The sequence below is a fragment of the Epargyreus clarus genome, unplaced genomic scaffold, assembly GCF_041222505.1.
Source record: "Epargyreus clarus isolate Ecla_fem2 unplaced genomic scaffold, WU_Ecla_fem_2.2 ptg000025l, whole genome shotgun sequence".
Taxonomy (NCBI): Eukaryota; Metazoa; Arthropoda; class Insecta; order Lepidoptera; family Hesperiidae; genus Epargyreus; species Epargyreus clarus.
Window position 1 is genome coordinate 393280 of NW_027332232.1, and position 13139 is coordinate 406418.

At 40.9% G+C, this 13139-nt stretch overlaps 2 protein-coding genes across 2 annotated transcripts in view; both read left to right on the plus strand.

Annotated features, from left to right (window-relative positions):
• LOC140752864 (GILT-like protein 1) overlaps nt 1-13139 on the plus strand; it is a 34662-nt gene that overhangs the window by 11797 nt on the left and 9726 nt on the right. The window contains exons 2-5 of the mRNA XM_073087223.1: nt 3913-3993; nt 5296-5427; nt 11811-11879; nt 12949-13053. Coding sequence (XP_072943324.1) covers nt 3919-3993; nt 5296-5427; nt 11811-11879; nt 12949-13053 — 381 coding nt within the window. The 5' untranslated portion in view covers nt 3913-3918. The remainder of the gene's footprint in view (nt 1-3912; nt 3994-5295; nt 5428-11810; nt 11880-12948; nt 13054-13139) is intronic.
• LOC140752865 (uncharacterized) lies at nt 6216-11476 on the plus strand. The gene is made up of 2 exons (XM_073087224.1): nt 6216-8618; nt 9228-11476. Exons 1-2 carry the CDS (start codon nt 6408-6410, stop codon nt 11232-11234), a joined length of 4218 nt encoding a protein of 1405 aa, XP_072943325.1. The 5' UTR covers nt 6216-6407; the 3' UTR covers nt 11235-11476.

The window sequence follows — 13139 nt, forward strand, 5'->3', positions numbered from 1 at the left end:
TAAATAATAAAAAATATTACCATAAAATTTATATAGGATAGTATACGGTATTTTAAAATTTCTTTAATTGAATAAATTAACCTAAACATAATTTAATAAACAATCTTTGTATAGCCAGAAATTAATCCTCAAAAAGACCACGGTAAGATTCGAATCTTATATATAAAATTCGCATGTCACGATGTTAGTTACTTTACTCCTGCGAAACGGCTTTACTGATTTTCATCAAAATTTATATGCATATTCAGTAAGTCTGAGAATTGGCTACTATCTATTTTTCATATCTCTTAAGTGATAAGGGTTGTTCACCCTTAACATTTTTTTTATTTATATGGCAACACAATGTTTGCTGGGTCAGCTAGTACATAACATTTATAAAATGTACACAACTTTGCAATTAATGGTCGTGTGTAAAATAAAACTGAAAATAATAAACATAAATTAGTAAAGATACTTCGCCGCCTTGAAATTGAATGAAGCCACAAACGGCTTATTAGTAAGTACTTTTTTTAAATTCTTGACAAATAAAAACATTTTTAGAGAAAATTTACAAATAAATAACTAATACTGCGTAATTTACATAATAAATAAATAATTATTTCAAATATTTTAGGGACATTTTGGCACGGAGACGTGGCAAAACTTTTTTACGCAACTATTTCAATTCTCAAAACTGGGTACATTTTCTTGTTAGGAGTGAGTAATCTTTACTAATCTATGATAATAAATATAAACATTTTTTAAATCGTATATTTTAAACCAGTCGATACATCTGTATAGATACATTCTTTCAAATTATATATTTATATAATAATAATTTATTTAGTTAAACTGTACTATAACATTTCTACGTAAACGATGTACTAAAACTATTATCGACAGTTTTGGACATTTTTTACCTTCTGTTCCATTATTTCATTGTCTTTGACAAGCATGCGGATCAATGGGAAAACCACCATACGTCCCGTTTTTAACGGGACAGTCCCTTTTTCGATGCTTCGTGCCGTTGTCTCCGAAATGAACCGTTGCCATTGTCAATTAAGTAACAGTAAATATTATAATTATGAAAAAAACATGGGGTGCTCCATTTATCAGTTTTCATAAAGCGCCCCACATTTTTGCACAATTATACTATTTACTTTTCCTTAAATGATTCCTAGATTGAAAATTATTTTCTACTTTTTAGTTAATTTTATCATAAAATCGTGTTTTTTATTAATTTTAACTATATTTTTTCAAGTAAAAAGTATTTGACATAAAAAAAATCGATGTCCCGTTTTGACTGAAGTAATCATTGGTCACTATATTCCATTGTCAATATTTACGTTTGCGTACACTTGAAACGCAAGGTCAAACACTAGTTGTCTTTTTTATCACATTGTTCTAATAGCTCTGTCCCTTATAGAACATTTGTCTATGTAGTTAAAGGTAAGCGCAATGACATTTTATACTAGACACGTTATACGCCCGCTAACTTAAGAGAAAACTTGAGCGAAACTGCTTTGATAGCACACATGCACGTTTTTTATTTTACCTACCTTTACTACATAGACAAATGTTCTATAAGGGACAGAGCTATTAGAACAATGTGATAAAAAAAGACAACTAGTGTTTGACCTTGCGTTTCAAGTCTACGCAAACGTAAATATTGACCATGGAATATAGTGACCAATGATTACTTCAGTCAAAACGGGACATCGATTTTTTTAAGTCAAATACTTTTTACTTGAAAAAATATAGTTAAATACTAAAAAACACGCTTTTATGATAAAATTAACTAAAAAGTAGAAAATAATTTTCAATCTATGAATCATTTAAGGAACAGTAAATAGTATAATTGTGGAAAAAATGTGGGGCGCTTTTTACAAAACTGGTAAATGGAGCACCCCATGTTTTTTTTCATAATTATACTATATACTGTTACTTAATTGACAATGGCAACGGTTCATTTCGGAGACAACGGCACGAAGCATCGGAAAAAAGGACTGTCCCGTTAAAAACGGGACGTATGGTGGCTATCCCATTGATCCGCATGCTTGTCAAAGACAATGAAATAATGGAACAGAAGGTAAAAAATGTCCAAAACTGTCGATAATAGTTTTAGTACGTCGTTTACGTAGAAATGTTATAGTACAGTTTAACTAAATAAATAATTATTAAATAAAAATATAATTTGAAAGAATGTATCTATACAGATGTATCGACTGGTTTAAAATATATGATTTAAAAATAGTTTATATTTATTATCATAGATTAGTAAATATTACTCACTCCTAACAAGAAAATGTACCCAGTTTTGAGAATTGAAATAGTTCTGTAAAAAAGTTTTGCCACGTCTCCGTGCTAAAATGTCTCTAAAATATTTGAAATAATTATTTATTTATTATGTAAATTACGCAGTATTAGTTATTTAGAAGTATATTTTCTCTAAAAATGTTTTTATTTGTCAAGAATTCAAAAAAAGAACTTACTATTAAGCCGTTTGTGGCTTATTTCAATTTCAAGGCGGCGAAGTATCTTTACTAATCTATGTTTATTATTATCAGTTTTATTTTACACACGACCATTAATTGCAAAGTTGTGTAAATTTTATAAATGTACTAGCTGACCCAGCAAACATTGTGTTGCCATATAAATAAAAAAAATGTTAAGGGTGAACAACCCTTATCACTTAAGAGATATGAAAAATAGATAGTAGCTAATTCTCAGACTTACTGAATATGCATATAAATTTTGGTGAAAATCAGTAAAGCCGTTTCGCAGGAGTAGGTACAGTAACTAACATTGTGACATGAGAATTTTATATATAAGATTCTAATTTTACCGTGGTCTTTTTGAGGATTAATTTCTGGCTATACAAAGATTATTTATTAAATTATGTTTAGGTTAAGGACCTACGACGACCTACGACGACCTACGACCTTAATGATTGAAATATTTATTCAATTAAAGAAATTTTAAAATACCGTATACTATCCTATATAAATTTTATGGTAATATTTTTTATAATTTACCACAGGTATCGAAGGAAATTTAAAGATTAGGATACAGAATTTCCCATATATCGATTTTATTTTATTAAAATAAACCATAAAATGTTATATTTTGACTAAAAACACACTAATATAAAAATTAAGCAGTGGGATCTTAAACTATAACATACGACATATGAACATCGTCAGATTTAATAAAATGTCACTTCTGTTCTGTTGATCTATGACCATGCATTTTGCGTCTTTATCACTTTCATTGACAAAAACATACTTTGTCTCTTTCTGGTTACTCACGTAATCATGGCGGATCGAACACGAAAAATAAACGAAATTTAATAATTTCTCTTCATTTACGTGTGATAGGTGATTCCATGAAGTTTGTTTCTTTTTCGAGCATAATTTTTGCATTTACGCATTGCACAAGAAGGCATTTTGAGGCTTTAAATTCAAAATAATGACGTTTAACGTGTTCCGTGACATTCGTGTGTATTACTACGCCGCGCGAGAGCGACTGGACTTGGCTGGAGTCGTTTTACACCACTTGCCGTATTTTGTATGTTTCAAGTTTTGCCCGCTTGTGGCGGATCTTTATATTTATAGATCAATGGGTAAGCGTCGCCACGCCAGAAATCTTTTTTACGTGCGGCTATAGATGTTTCACATCAAAAAATGTAAAAATCAACCCATAATTATGCTTTGTATGATTTTTGTGCAATAAATTTCAGCTACAGCCATCTCAGATCAATTTTAAGACAAGTAACGCCATCTTTTATCTACTAAATGTTTGACAAATAGTAACTACCTTAGATGGCGCTTTATCCAACAACTGTCTTTATTGTTGTCTATTCTCTATTATATGTTAATTAATTATAACTTCGTAACTTAAATGATTACTTAATTAATATGTATCTTGTTACAGAACAATATGAGGTCACTCGTACTGATTTGCGCAGTTGGATTCCTGTGTGGGGCGCTTGCTAAGAACAAAAAAGATGACAAGGTGATTTGTTAATCGTGTTTGTTTTATTTATTGGTTATATTTGCTCATGTGTTACGAGGCGTTCCAACTTAGTCCTCAACAATAACGGCGCATCTGTGGTCGTTCAGAATAGGGCTACGGTATCCCCTGCCTGTCGTAGGAGGCGACTAAAAGGGGGCTTCCGGGGTTGCGGGCGGCCACAGTGGGAGCTCGAACCGTCCAGCAAGCGACCCCGGGAAGGACGGCGGTGTGTGTGGTCGCATACCGTCGTAAACACCAGACGGTGTGGAGAGCGCCTGGGCTCACCTGGGCGGAGCCTGATGGGGCAACACGTTCAGAGGACTCCGGTTGCGTTCCGTTGGAGATCCCGGAGTCCTCTTCGCAGCGGTGAGGATGGCCACCGGGGGGTTTTAGTGCGGTAAAAATCCCACATAAATTAAAAAACAAAAAAAAGGTAGGAATTGATTGTTGGTTACAGATATGCATAGGGCAGTAGCTTACCTGATGGTGGACCATGCTCGGCTGCTACACCTATATTATTATAGAAAAATACGTAATATCCAGAGGTTGCAGACTTCAATGTGCCGCAGATGATTTTGGGTTCAATTCCCACATATTCATATTCAATGTATATTTATGAATTATCATCATCATCATCATCAACCCATACTGTCCCACTGCTGGGCACGGGTCTCCTCTCATAATGAGAAGGATTAAGCCATAGTCCACCGCGCTGGCCAAGTGCGTATTGGTAGACTTCACATACCTTTGAGATTTTTTTATTAATCTCTCAGGTATGCAGGTTTCCTCACGATGTTTTCCTTCGCCGTTTAGCAAGTGATAATTAATTTCTAATACGCACATAACTTTGAAAAATCAGAGGTGCCTGGGATTTGAACCTCGGATGCCTCGATCGAGAGGCCGAGTTTCTTAACCATTAAGCTATCACTGCCATTTATGAATTATACAGTCACAAAATTGCATTGACTTCGATTGAGCGGTTTATTTAAAGGTAGTTACCTTCTGCGGTTTCACTCCTGCGGCACCACCGTCACACCTATTTCTGTTATACCAGCAGTGTAGCGTTGCTGTGTTCTGGTTTGAAGTGTGGTAAGAGACATACTTATCCGAGGCGTTCCAGCATAGTCCTCGGTGGCAGTGGCGCACCTGTGACCGATCTCAGGTAATATAATGCTATCTGGGGTTGATTACAGATAACCATGGGCAATAGCAACGTAACATCAAGTGCATTGTACGCTGGTCTGCTAATATAAGAAAATAAATGTTTAAATATGATATTTACTACTATATTTCTGTATCCAGGTGAAAATAGCGGTATACTACGAGTCCCTGTGCCCTGACAGCAAACAGTTCATCACGACACAGCTGGCACCTGTGTGGAGAGACTTCCGCGGTGGAGTCAAAGTTAAACTGGTTCCGTATGGAAAGAGCACTGTTCGTATTACCATTTCTTATTTACTTTGTATTTATTTATTTTATTGATCAACAACGCAATGTACACAAAAATGTGAAAAAGCGTGTGACAAATAGATAAATCAGGTAGAGTCCGCGCCAAACTTCTAGTCCGCTCTGAATATAGAAATGAGTCGCGTCGCAACAGCAAATTGTAGATATCAGCGGGACTGCGACAGCGCGGCCCCCTCCACTGCCCGCTCTCGCCATTTTTAATACGCTTTTATTAGCTTCAGACGTATTTATAATTTTTATCAGATCTCTCGCTCACACTTATAGGCATATCGTACTTCTAGTGTTGTGTGTAACAACAAAGAGATTTGTCGACAGTCAATAGCAGGCAATCAAGGAAAAGTTATGGAAATAATGCAAAATATTTTTAGGATGTAGGTATTACTAATAACTGCTTTTGAAACAAACAATATATGAAAAATGTTATACAATTTAATGGGTCTCATTCCTTTGACGTCATGTTTTATGACTCGGGTCGCACGTTTGTAATGGCCCAACTATAGTTATGTTCGACCGCATTGGCTCTCTGACTACACCAGCCATAGATTAGTAAAGATACTTCGCCGCCTTGAAATTGAATGATATCACAAACGGCTTATTAGTAAGTGTAACGCCGCCTTATATAGCATCGGTTCGCTCGCGCCTTTACCTACGTCTCCGGCGCCGCGAGTTGCGTTCGCTCGTTCCCCCGTTCGCCGCGCCAGTCCGCTTTACGCCGTCTTTATGAATACACGCTTATTTAGTGCAAGTACCAACCGACTATCATTCCGTGTCTCCCGCCCTCAGTTGAATCATTTTACAGTGGCGTCCCAACTCGTGGCATCTAAAGGATTTTTCGAACGCACATTCGTAAATTAATTAGTGTTAACGATCGTGTTCAACTGTGTTGACACGTCTGTGACTATAGTTTATCGTGTTCGTGTACTTGTGTTAAGTGTTAAGTTTTAAACATGCCTCGACCACGTCGTAAGAGACAATCCTTGGACAGTGCAGAGGGCACTGACAAGAACTTGGACTCGTCATACGAGGATCGGCTGGAGCCGTTGTTGTCAGCGTTCGCCAGAGCTCAAGCTCAGTCGAATCGTGAGCTTATTGAATCTATTCTGAACTCGCACACGCTCAACCAGAGCTCTACCAGCCCTACGTCTCCAGGCATGTCATCAATGGTTCAGACTGGAAACTTCGCGAATTGTACCGCTCGTTTCAATGGATCAAAGCAGGACTCAGAAGTCGTAGAAGCATTCGTCGACGCTATATGTGTGTACAAGGAGTGCACTAACATCAGTGACGACCATGCATTACGTGGCCTTCCGATGCTCCTAGAGGGAGAGGCCGCTGTTTGGTTCAGGGGAGTTAAATCATCGATCGCATCGTGGGACGACGCACTCAAGCGCCTACGTTCAATGTATGGAGCTCCTAGGCCTCCGCATAAGATTTTTAGGGACATCTTCGCGTCAGACCAGCGCTCCGAACGTGCAGAGGTCTTCGTGACTCGCCTCCGTGCTCTGATGGCGAAACTACCCTATACCATCGAAGAAAGAATACAGTTAGATATGATTTACGGTTTACTCAACAACATAATTCGTGAACGTGTCAGTAGAGAATCCGTTCACAGCATCGAAGATTTGATAAGTAAAGCCAGACACATAGAGGACACCATCAATGAAGCGCCAGCGTATCCAAGTACTGTCGGTACTTTGCGCGGTTTTCATGTGTATCAAAAGAAAACGCTCCCTTCGTTCGCCGCGCGCGGCTTTGCGGCGCCCGCTTTGAATACAAGCGTGCCGCCGCCAGCCCTTTGTAGCGCGCCGCCGCCGACTTTGACCGCCGCCGCGCCGTCGCCCGCCCTTTGTGCGAGCGTGCCGCCGCCGCCGGCCGTCGCGTCGGTTAGAAGCGCGGGAAACGCATCAAACGCGCCGTTGCTGACCGCTACTTCTACGAGTGACGACACGACTAAAGTAGTAAGACTTTCGTCGAGTGCAGGTAAACTTTTCTGTGTTTATTGTCGTAAATCGGGACATTCGCGCGATTTGTGTCCGAAAATTAAAAGTAAGAGTGAAGTGTCCGGTTCTCAAATTTCGTGTTACGGTTGCGGTCGAATAGGTGTTATCCGTTCTAACTGCGTAAAATGTAACTCTTTCGCGTCCATTAATGTTTTACAGAACTCTAACTCGGGTTGCAAATGTTCGAGTGATGTTTCTATTTGTAATCGTTTAAATCATGATTCTGTTTATGTTCGTAATGTTACAAAAGATAAAATGTGTAAAAGAAATTTGAAAAAGTGTAAGGTTCAAGGACACTTGTCTTCACGGCCCGAGTCGAAACTCAAACGCATGCCGACAGCGTCCAAGGCTAATGATTTTGAGTCTTCAATTTGTGATAACATACCTACTCGCGAATTTTTGCCTCTGGAAGACAAGTTACCTTTCAACGGTTATAGTAATAATGTATCTAAGAATGATGTTGTACCTACTTATGCATGTTTGCCTATGAGCGGAACGGTTTTGCGGACGGGGCGACCGACTGAATCGCGTGTTTCAGATTCTAGTAAGGGCCGTCCCATTCTTTATATCGAGATTTGTGGTAATACCGGTACGGGTTTAGTTGACACGGCTGCCAAGCGTTGCATTGCTGGAGCCTCACTTTATGCACTATTCCAAAGGCTAAATTTACCTTTTCGCGATAGTGTCATGTCAGTGAAGCTCGCGGACGGAGTCGTTCAAACACTGGATGTCAAACTAGTACATGTAAAGGTAAGGCTCGATCGAACTGATGTAGTAATACCTACCACCTTCGTTATTTTTCCGCACGCCGTCAACAACGAAACTCTTCTAGGCGTCGATTTCTTGCGCAAAGCGCGCATTACTATTAACATGCATCGTGATACATGGTTCACGGCTGATCGACCTCATGTTACTCACCGCTTGCACTGCGAGTCTTTCCGCAGTCTTATGGGGTGTGCTTCCGCGGATTTTCTGAGGGCAGACGAGGGTACGATGCTGGAACCAGATGAGCGTACAACACTTGCTGAAGTACTTCAGGAGTATGAAGACGTTTTTAAGGAAGGGGGAGGTCCAACACCGTTTGCTGAACACCGAATAGAAACGGGTGATCATCCTCCCATTGCAGTTCCTCCTTATCGCCTCACTCCAGCTAAGAGGGCTATTATGGAAGCCGAGCTCGAGAAGATGTTACAGCAAGACATTATTGAAGAATGCGAGTCTGCATGGGCTGCGCCAGCATTACTCGTTCCAAAGAAAGACGGAACTTACCGTTTCTGCGTCGATTATCGAAAGCTTAATGCCGTCACCAAGAGTGATTCCTATCCATTGCCGATCATCGACGACCTACTGCAGTACACCGGTAAGAGTTGTTACATGAGCACGATAGACCTGCGCGCCGGGTACTGGCAGGTGTGTGTTCGAGAAGCCGACCAGGATAAAACCGCTTTCGTCACACCTTTTGGGGTTCACCGTTTCAAACGTATGCCCTTTGGCTTACGAAATGCGCCCGCGACGTTTCAACGCCTCGTTGACCGATTTCGTTCGGGTTCTTCTCTCAAAAACACCACAGTCTTAGGTTATATCGATGACCTTATTATAATTTCTGACAGTTTCGTGAAACACCTTGAGGATCTCCGTGCTGTATTTGACCGTCTTAGAGTCTTCAACCTCCGAGCCAACCGGGATAAATGTGTTTTTGCTCGGGAGAATGTGAAATATCTTGGTCACATCATAATGCCTCAAGGAGTATCACCTGATCCTGATAAGATCAAAGCCATAGTTGATATGAAAGAACCTACATCCGTAAAGCATCTCAAGAGCTTCTTGCAGACCTGTTCTTGGTTCCGGAAATTCGTGCCAGAATTTTCGAAGGTCGCACAGCCTCTTACGATGCTCACTAAAAAGGCTCAGTCTTGGATCTGGGGTGACGCACAAGTCAATGCGTTTACAGAACTGAAAAGGTTACTCACCTCAACGCCAATACTCGCCCAACCGGATTATAGTTTGCCGTTTGTTATCCGCACTGATGCCAGCAATTACGCCTTAGGCGCCGCTTTGATCCAGGGGGAGTCATCACGTGAAGAAAAACCCATTGAGTACGCGAGCCGACTTCTCACGCCAGCAGAACGTAATTATTCAACGACCGAGCGGGAGGCTCTTGCCGTCGTATGGGCTTGTGAGAAGTTCCGAGGATATATTGATGGACATCCAGTTCGTGTTGCCAGCGACCATCAACCGCTCAAGTGGTTACTTACCCTGAAGTCACCAACCGGTAGATTGGTACGATGGGCCATGAAGCTCCAGTCTTTCGATCTTCAAGTCGATTACACACCGGGAAAGGCCAACGTCATCGCGGATACGCTGAGTCGACCGCCCTGCGAAGAGGATACTCGCGAGTCCTGTGGAGTATGTACAGTTATCGTAGAGGTACCTCGATGGGATGCGACGAACGTCCGTCAATCTCAGCTCGATGACCCCGAAGTTTCGAAGATCCTTAAAGACCTGGAAGGAAAAGATGAAGTAGCTCTTAAAACGTGGACCGAAAGAGGATACCACCTTGTTAGAGGAGTGTTGTACAGGTACATCGAGGCTGACACCGAAGAACCGCAGCTCGTCGTTCCTGAAAGCCTTAGGAAACAGGTTATGTTGGAATGTCATGATTCTCCAACTTCCGGTCATGGCGGTATAGAGAGAACTCTTCACCGCATTGCCGAACGTTTTTATTTTCCCGGGATGCGTCGTTATGTAACAGAATATCTCAAGACTTGTGTAGAATGTCAACGCTACAAGCCGAGTAATGTGAAACCAGCTGGGTTGCTCCAAACACCAGTGCCGGCTCAGCGTTTTGAAGTTGTCGCCGTCGATCTCTTTGGGCCTTTACCCAAAGGACCTCTAGGTGAGAGGTGGATCCTGATAGTCGAGGACACCACAAGCAAGTGGGTGGAACTCTTTGCCCTCACCGAGGCCACGGCCATGATCTGTGCGAAAACATTAGTCAATGAAGTCTTCATGAGGTTTGGACTTCCGAGGCGTATGATTTCTGACAACGGTGTGCAATTTGTAGCCGATGTCATGCAGCACGCTATGTTTGTTCTGGGAGTCAAACAAAATTTGATACCTCTGTACCATCCAGAAGCTAATCCCGTGGAACGGAAGAACAGGGATTTGAAAGTCCAACTCGCCATATTAGTTGAGAAGGAGCACCGACAGTGGGCCGAAGCTTTGCCGTTTATCCGGTTCGCTTTGAATACTTCGTTGACCCAAGCAACAAAGCAGACTCCTGCCTTTCTTACTTTTGCCAGGGAATTGCGTTCGCCCATCTCTGTTCAAAGTGACCTTCGAGCGATAGTTGAGACCGAGAATTATGTCCCTCAGATCACGCCTTATTTGCTCAAGCTAGCCGGTATTCTCTCAGATGTTAAGGAAAGCATCGAGAATGAGCAAGATAAGAGGAAACGCGTTAAGGACAAGACTCGTCAAAACGCCGAGGGTTATGTTCCAGGTGACTTAGTCTTGTTACGCGGTCATATATTAAGTAGTACTAGTAAGGGGTTCAGTTCAAACCTCGCCCCACGGCAAGATGGTCCGTATGTTATAACTAAGAAGGTTAGTCCAACTACATACATCTTGTCTCGTTGTGGTAGACCTGACGAAATTTTGGGGAAGTACCACACCAGGGATCTGCGTCGATACCACGCTCGTCAGGACGATCAGCCGGAGCCTGTATGTCCTAAAAGACCGCGCGGTCGTCCTCGTAAAAACCCTGTCGCGTAAGTTTTACTGGTGTTTGACCTGTCGTGAGGTCACCTGACTAGGTCAAAAGGGGGAGACTGTAACGCCGCCTTATATAGCATCGGTTCGCTCGCGCCTTTACCTACGTCTCCGGCGCCGCGAGTTGCGTTCGCTCGTTCCCCCGTTCGCCGCGCCAGTCCGCTTTACGCCGTCTTTATGAATACACGCTTTTGTGCAAGTACCAACCGACTATCATTCCGTGTCTCCCGCCCTCAGTTGAATCATTTACATAAGTTATTTTTTTGAATTCTTGACAAATAAAAACATTTTAGAGAAAATTTACGAATACATAACGAATACTACGTAATTTACATAATTAATAAAGAATAATTTCAAATATAGGGACATTTTAGCACGGAGACGTGGCAAAACTTTTTTACGCAACTATTTCAATTCTCAAAACTGGGTACATTTTCTTGTTAGGAGTGAGTAATCTTTACTTATCTATGACACCAGCGCGCAAGAACTTCAGAGCGGACTAGAAGTGTCATTATTAATTTATTACTCATTACATTTGAAGATTGCTTTACGGTATTAAAAATCAATCTTTTTTTTCAGCACGACAAAATTAATGGTAAATGGGAGTTTACCTGCCACCATGGACCTGATGAGTGCTATGGAAACAAGGTAAAGTTTTACCCTTGGATAATATTATAATTATAAGTGTGGTTAGGGTGTGGTAAGGGAGACATACTTTTCCGAGGCGTTTCAGCTTAGTCCTCAAGGTAGCGGCGCATCTGTGGCCGACCTCAGGTAGGAATGTCTAATTCTATCTGGGGTTGATTACAGATGTCCATGGGCGGCAGTAGCCAATACCGTCAGGTTGACTGCATGTTTGTCTGCTAATCCTATATTATAAAAACGACGTATTTAAATATTTCTACGTAAAACTATTTAAAAAACTAAAAACCACGCTTTTATAAGTAATCAAACTAAAAATTAATAATTGCGAACTTAATAGTAACTTTGCGATGAGCTTTCTCTAAGGCGCTCGTACACCGCCTCGGAAATCGTTAATTCCGATGATCCTGATAAGCACAATGGGACACAAGTAAGAATGGCGTTCAAAGATTCAGCTTCACAAAAACATAAATACGTACAGGTCAAGCTAATAAAAGCGTGGTAAAAAAGTTTGGATCCTGTGATAACGTTGCTTTTAAAAACTATTTTGTGAATGAATTTAAAAATCCTATTATTAAATTACGAATCGAATACCTAACGAAGCTATCCTCTAGCGGAACAGGCGGGGGAGGAGGGAAGGGGCGGTCCGCCTCGGGCCTCCGATCCGGGAGCCCAACACAGTTGCTAAAAACAGTCATCAGAACCAAAAAAATCCGGAATCATACGTATTTTTCGGCGAATAAGTCTATGACACACGAGCTTTTGCCTGCGGCTTCGCTCGCGTTACGAAGTAATATTTTCATCCCCTTGGGGGTAGAATTGATCAAAATCCTTTCTTAGCGGATGCCTACGTCATAACATCTACCTGCAGGCCAAATTTCAGCCCGATCCGTCCAGTGGTTTGACTGTGCGTTGATAGATCACTATGTCAGTCAGTCACCTTTGAGTTATATATATTTAGGTTAGTCATTTTGTTACACTGGGGCCCTTCATTCGACTTCTTACCCCGCGCCACGACCTCAGTCCGCCACTGAAGCTATCTCCAAAGTAATTAGACTACCAATTTTAATTTCAGATGCAATCGTGTATATTGAAGGACAAGAGTCTTCAGGATACTGAGAAGATGGAAATGATCATCTGTCTGATGGGTCAGACCAGCCCCGACAAGTCTCTGGATACCGTAAGTTTAGTTTTTATGTATTATAATACTAATAGTTTTAGTAATTGGTGTTTCCGTTATAACAGCAGTGAATCATAACTTATCTG

Bases quoted from the DNA above. Each gene is read 5' to 3' on its own strand.
- LOC140752865 (XM_073087224.1), top strand. From the start codon at position 6,408: ATGCCTCGACCACGTCGTAAGAGACAATCCTTGGACAGTGCAGAGGGC. The intron at 8,619-9,227 runs GCTATTATGGAA...GATCCTGATAAG, and splicing joins GCCTCACTCCAGCTAAGAGG to ATCAAAGCCATAGTTGATAT.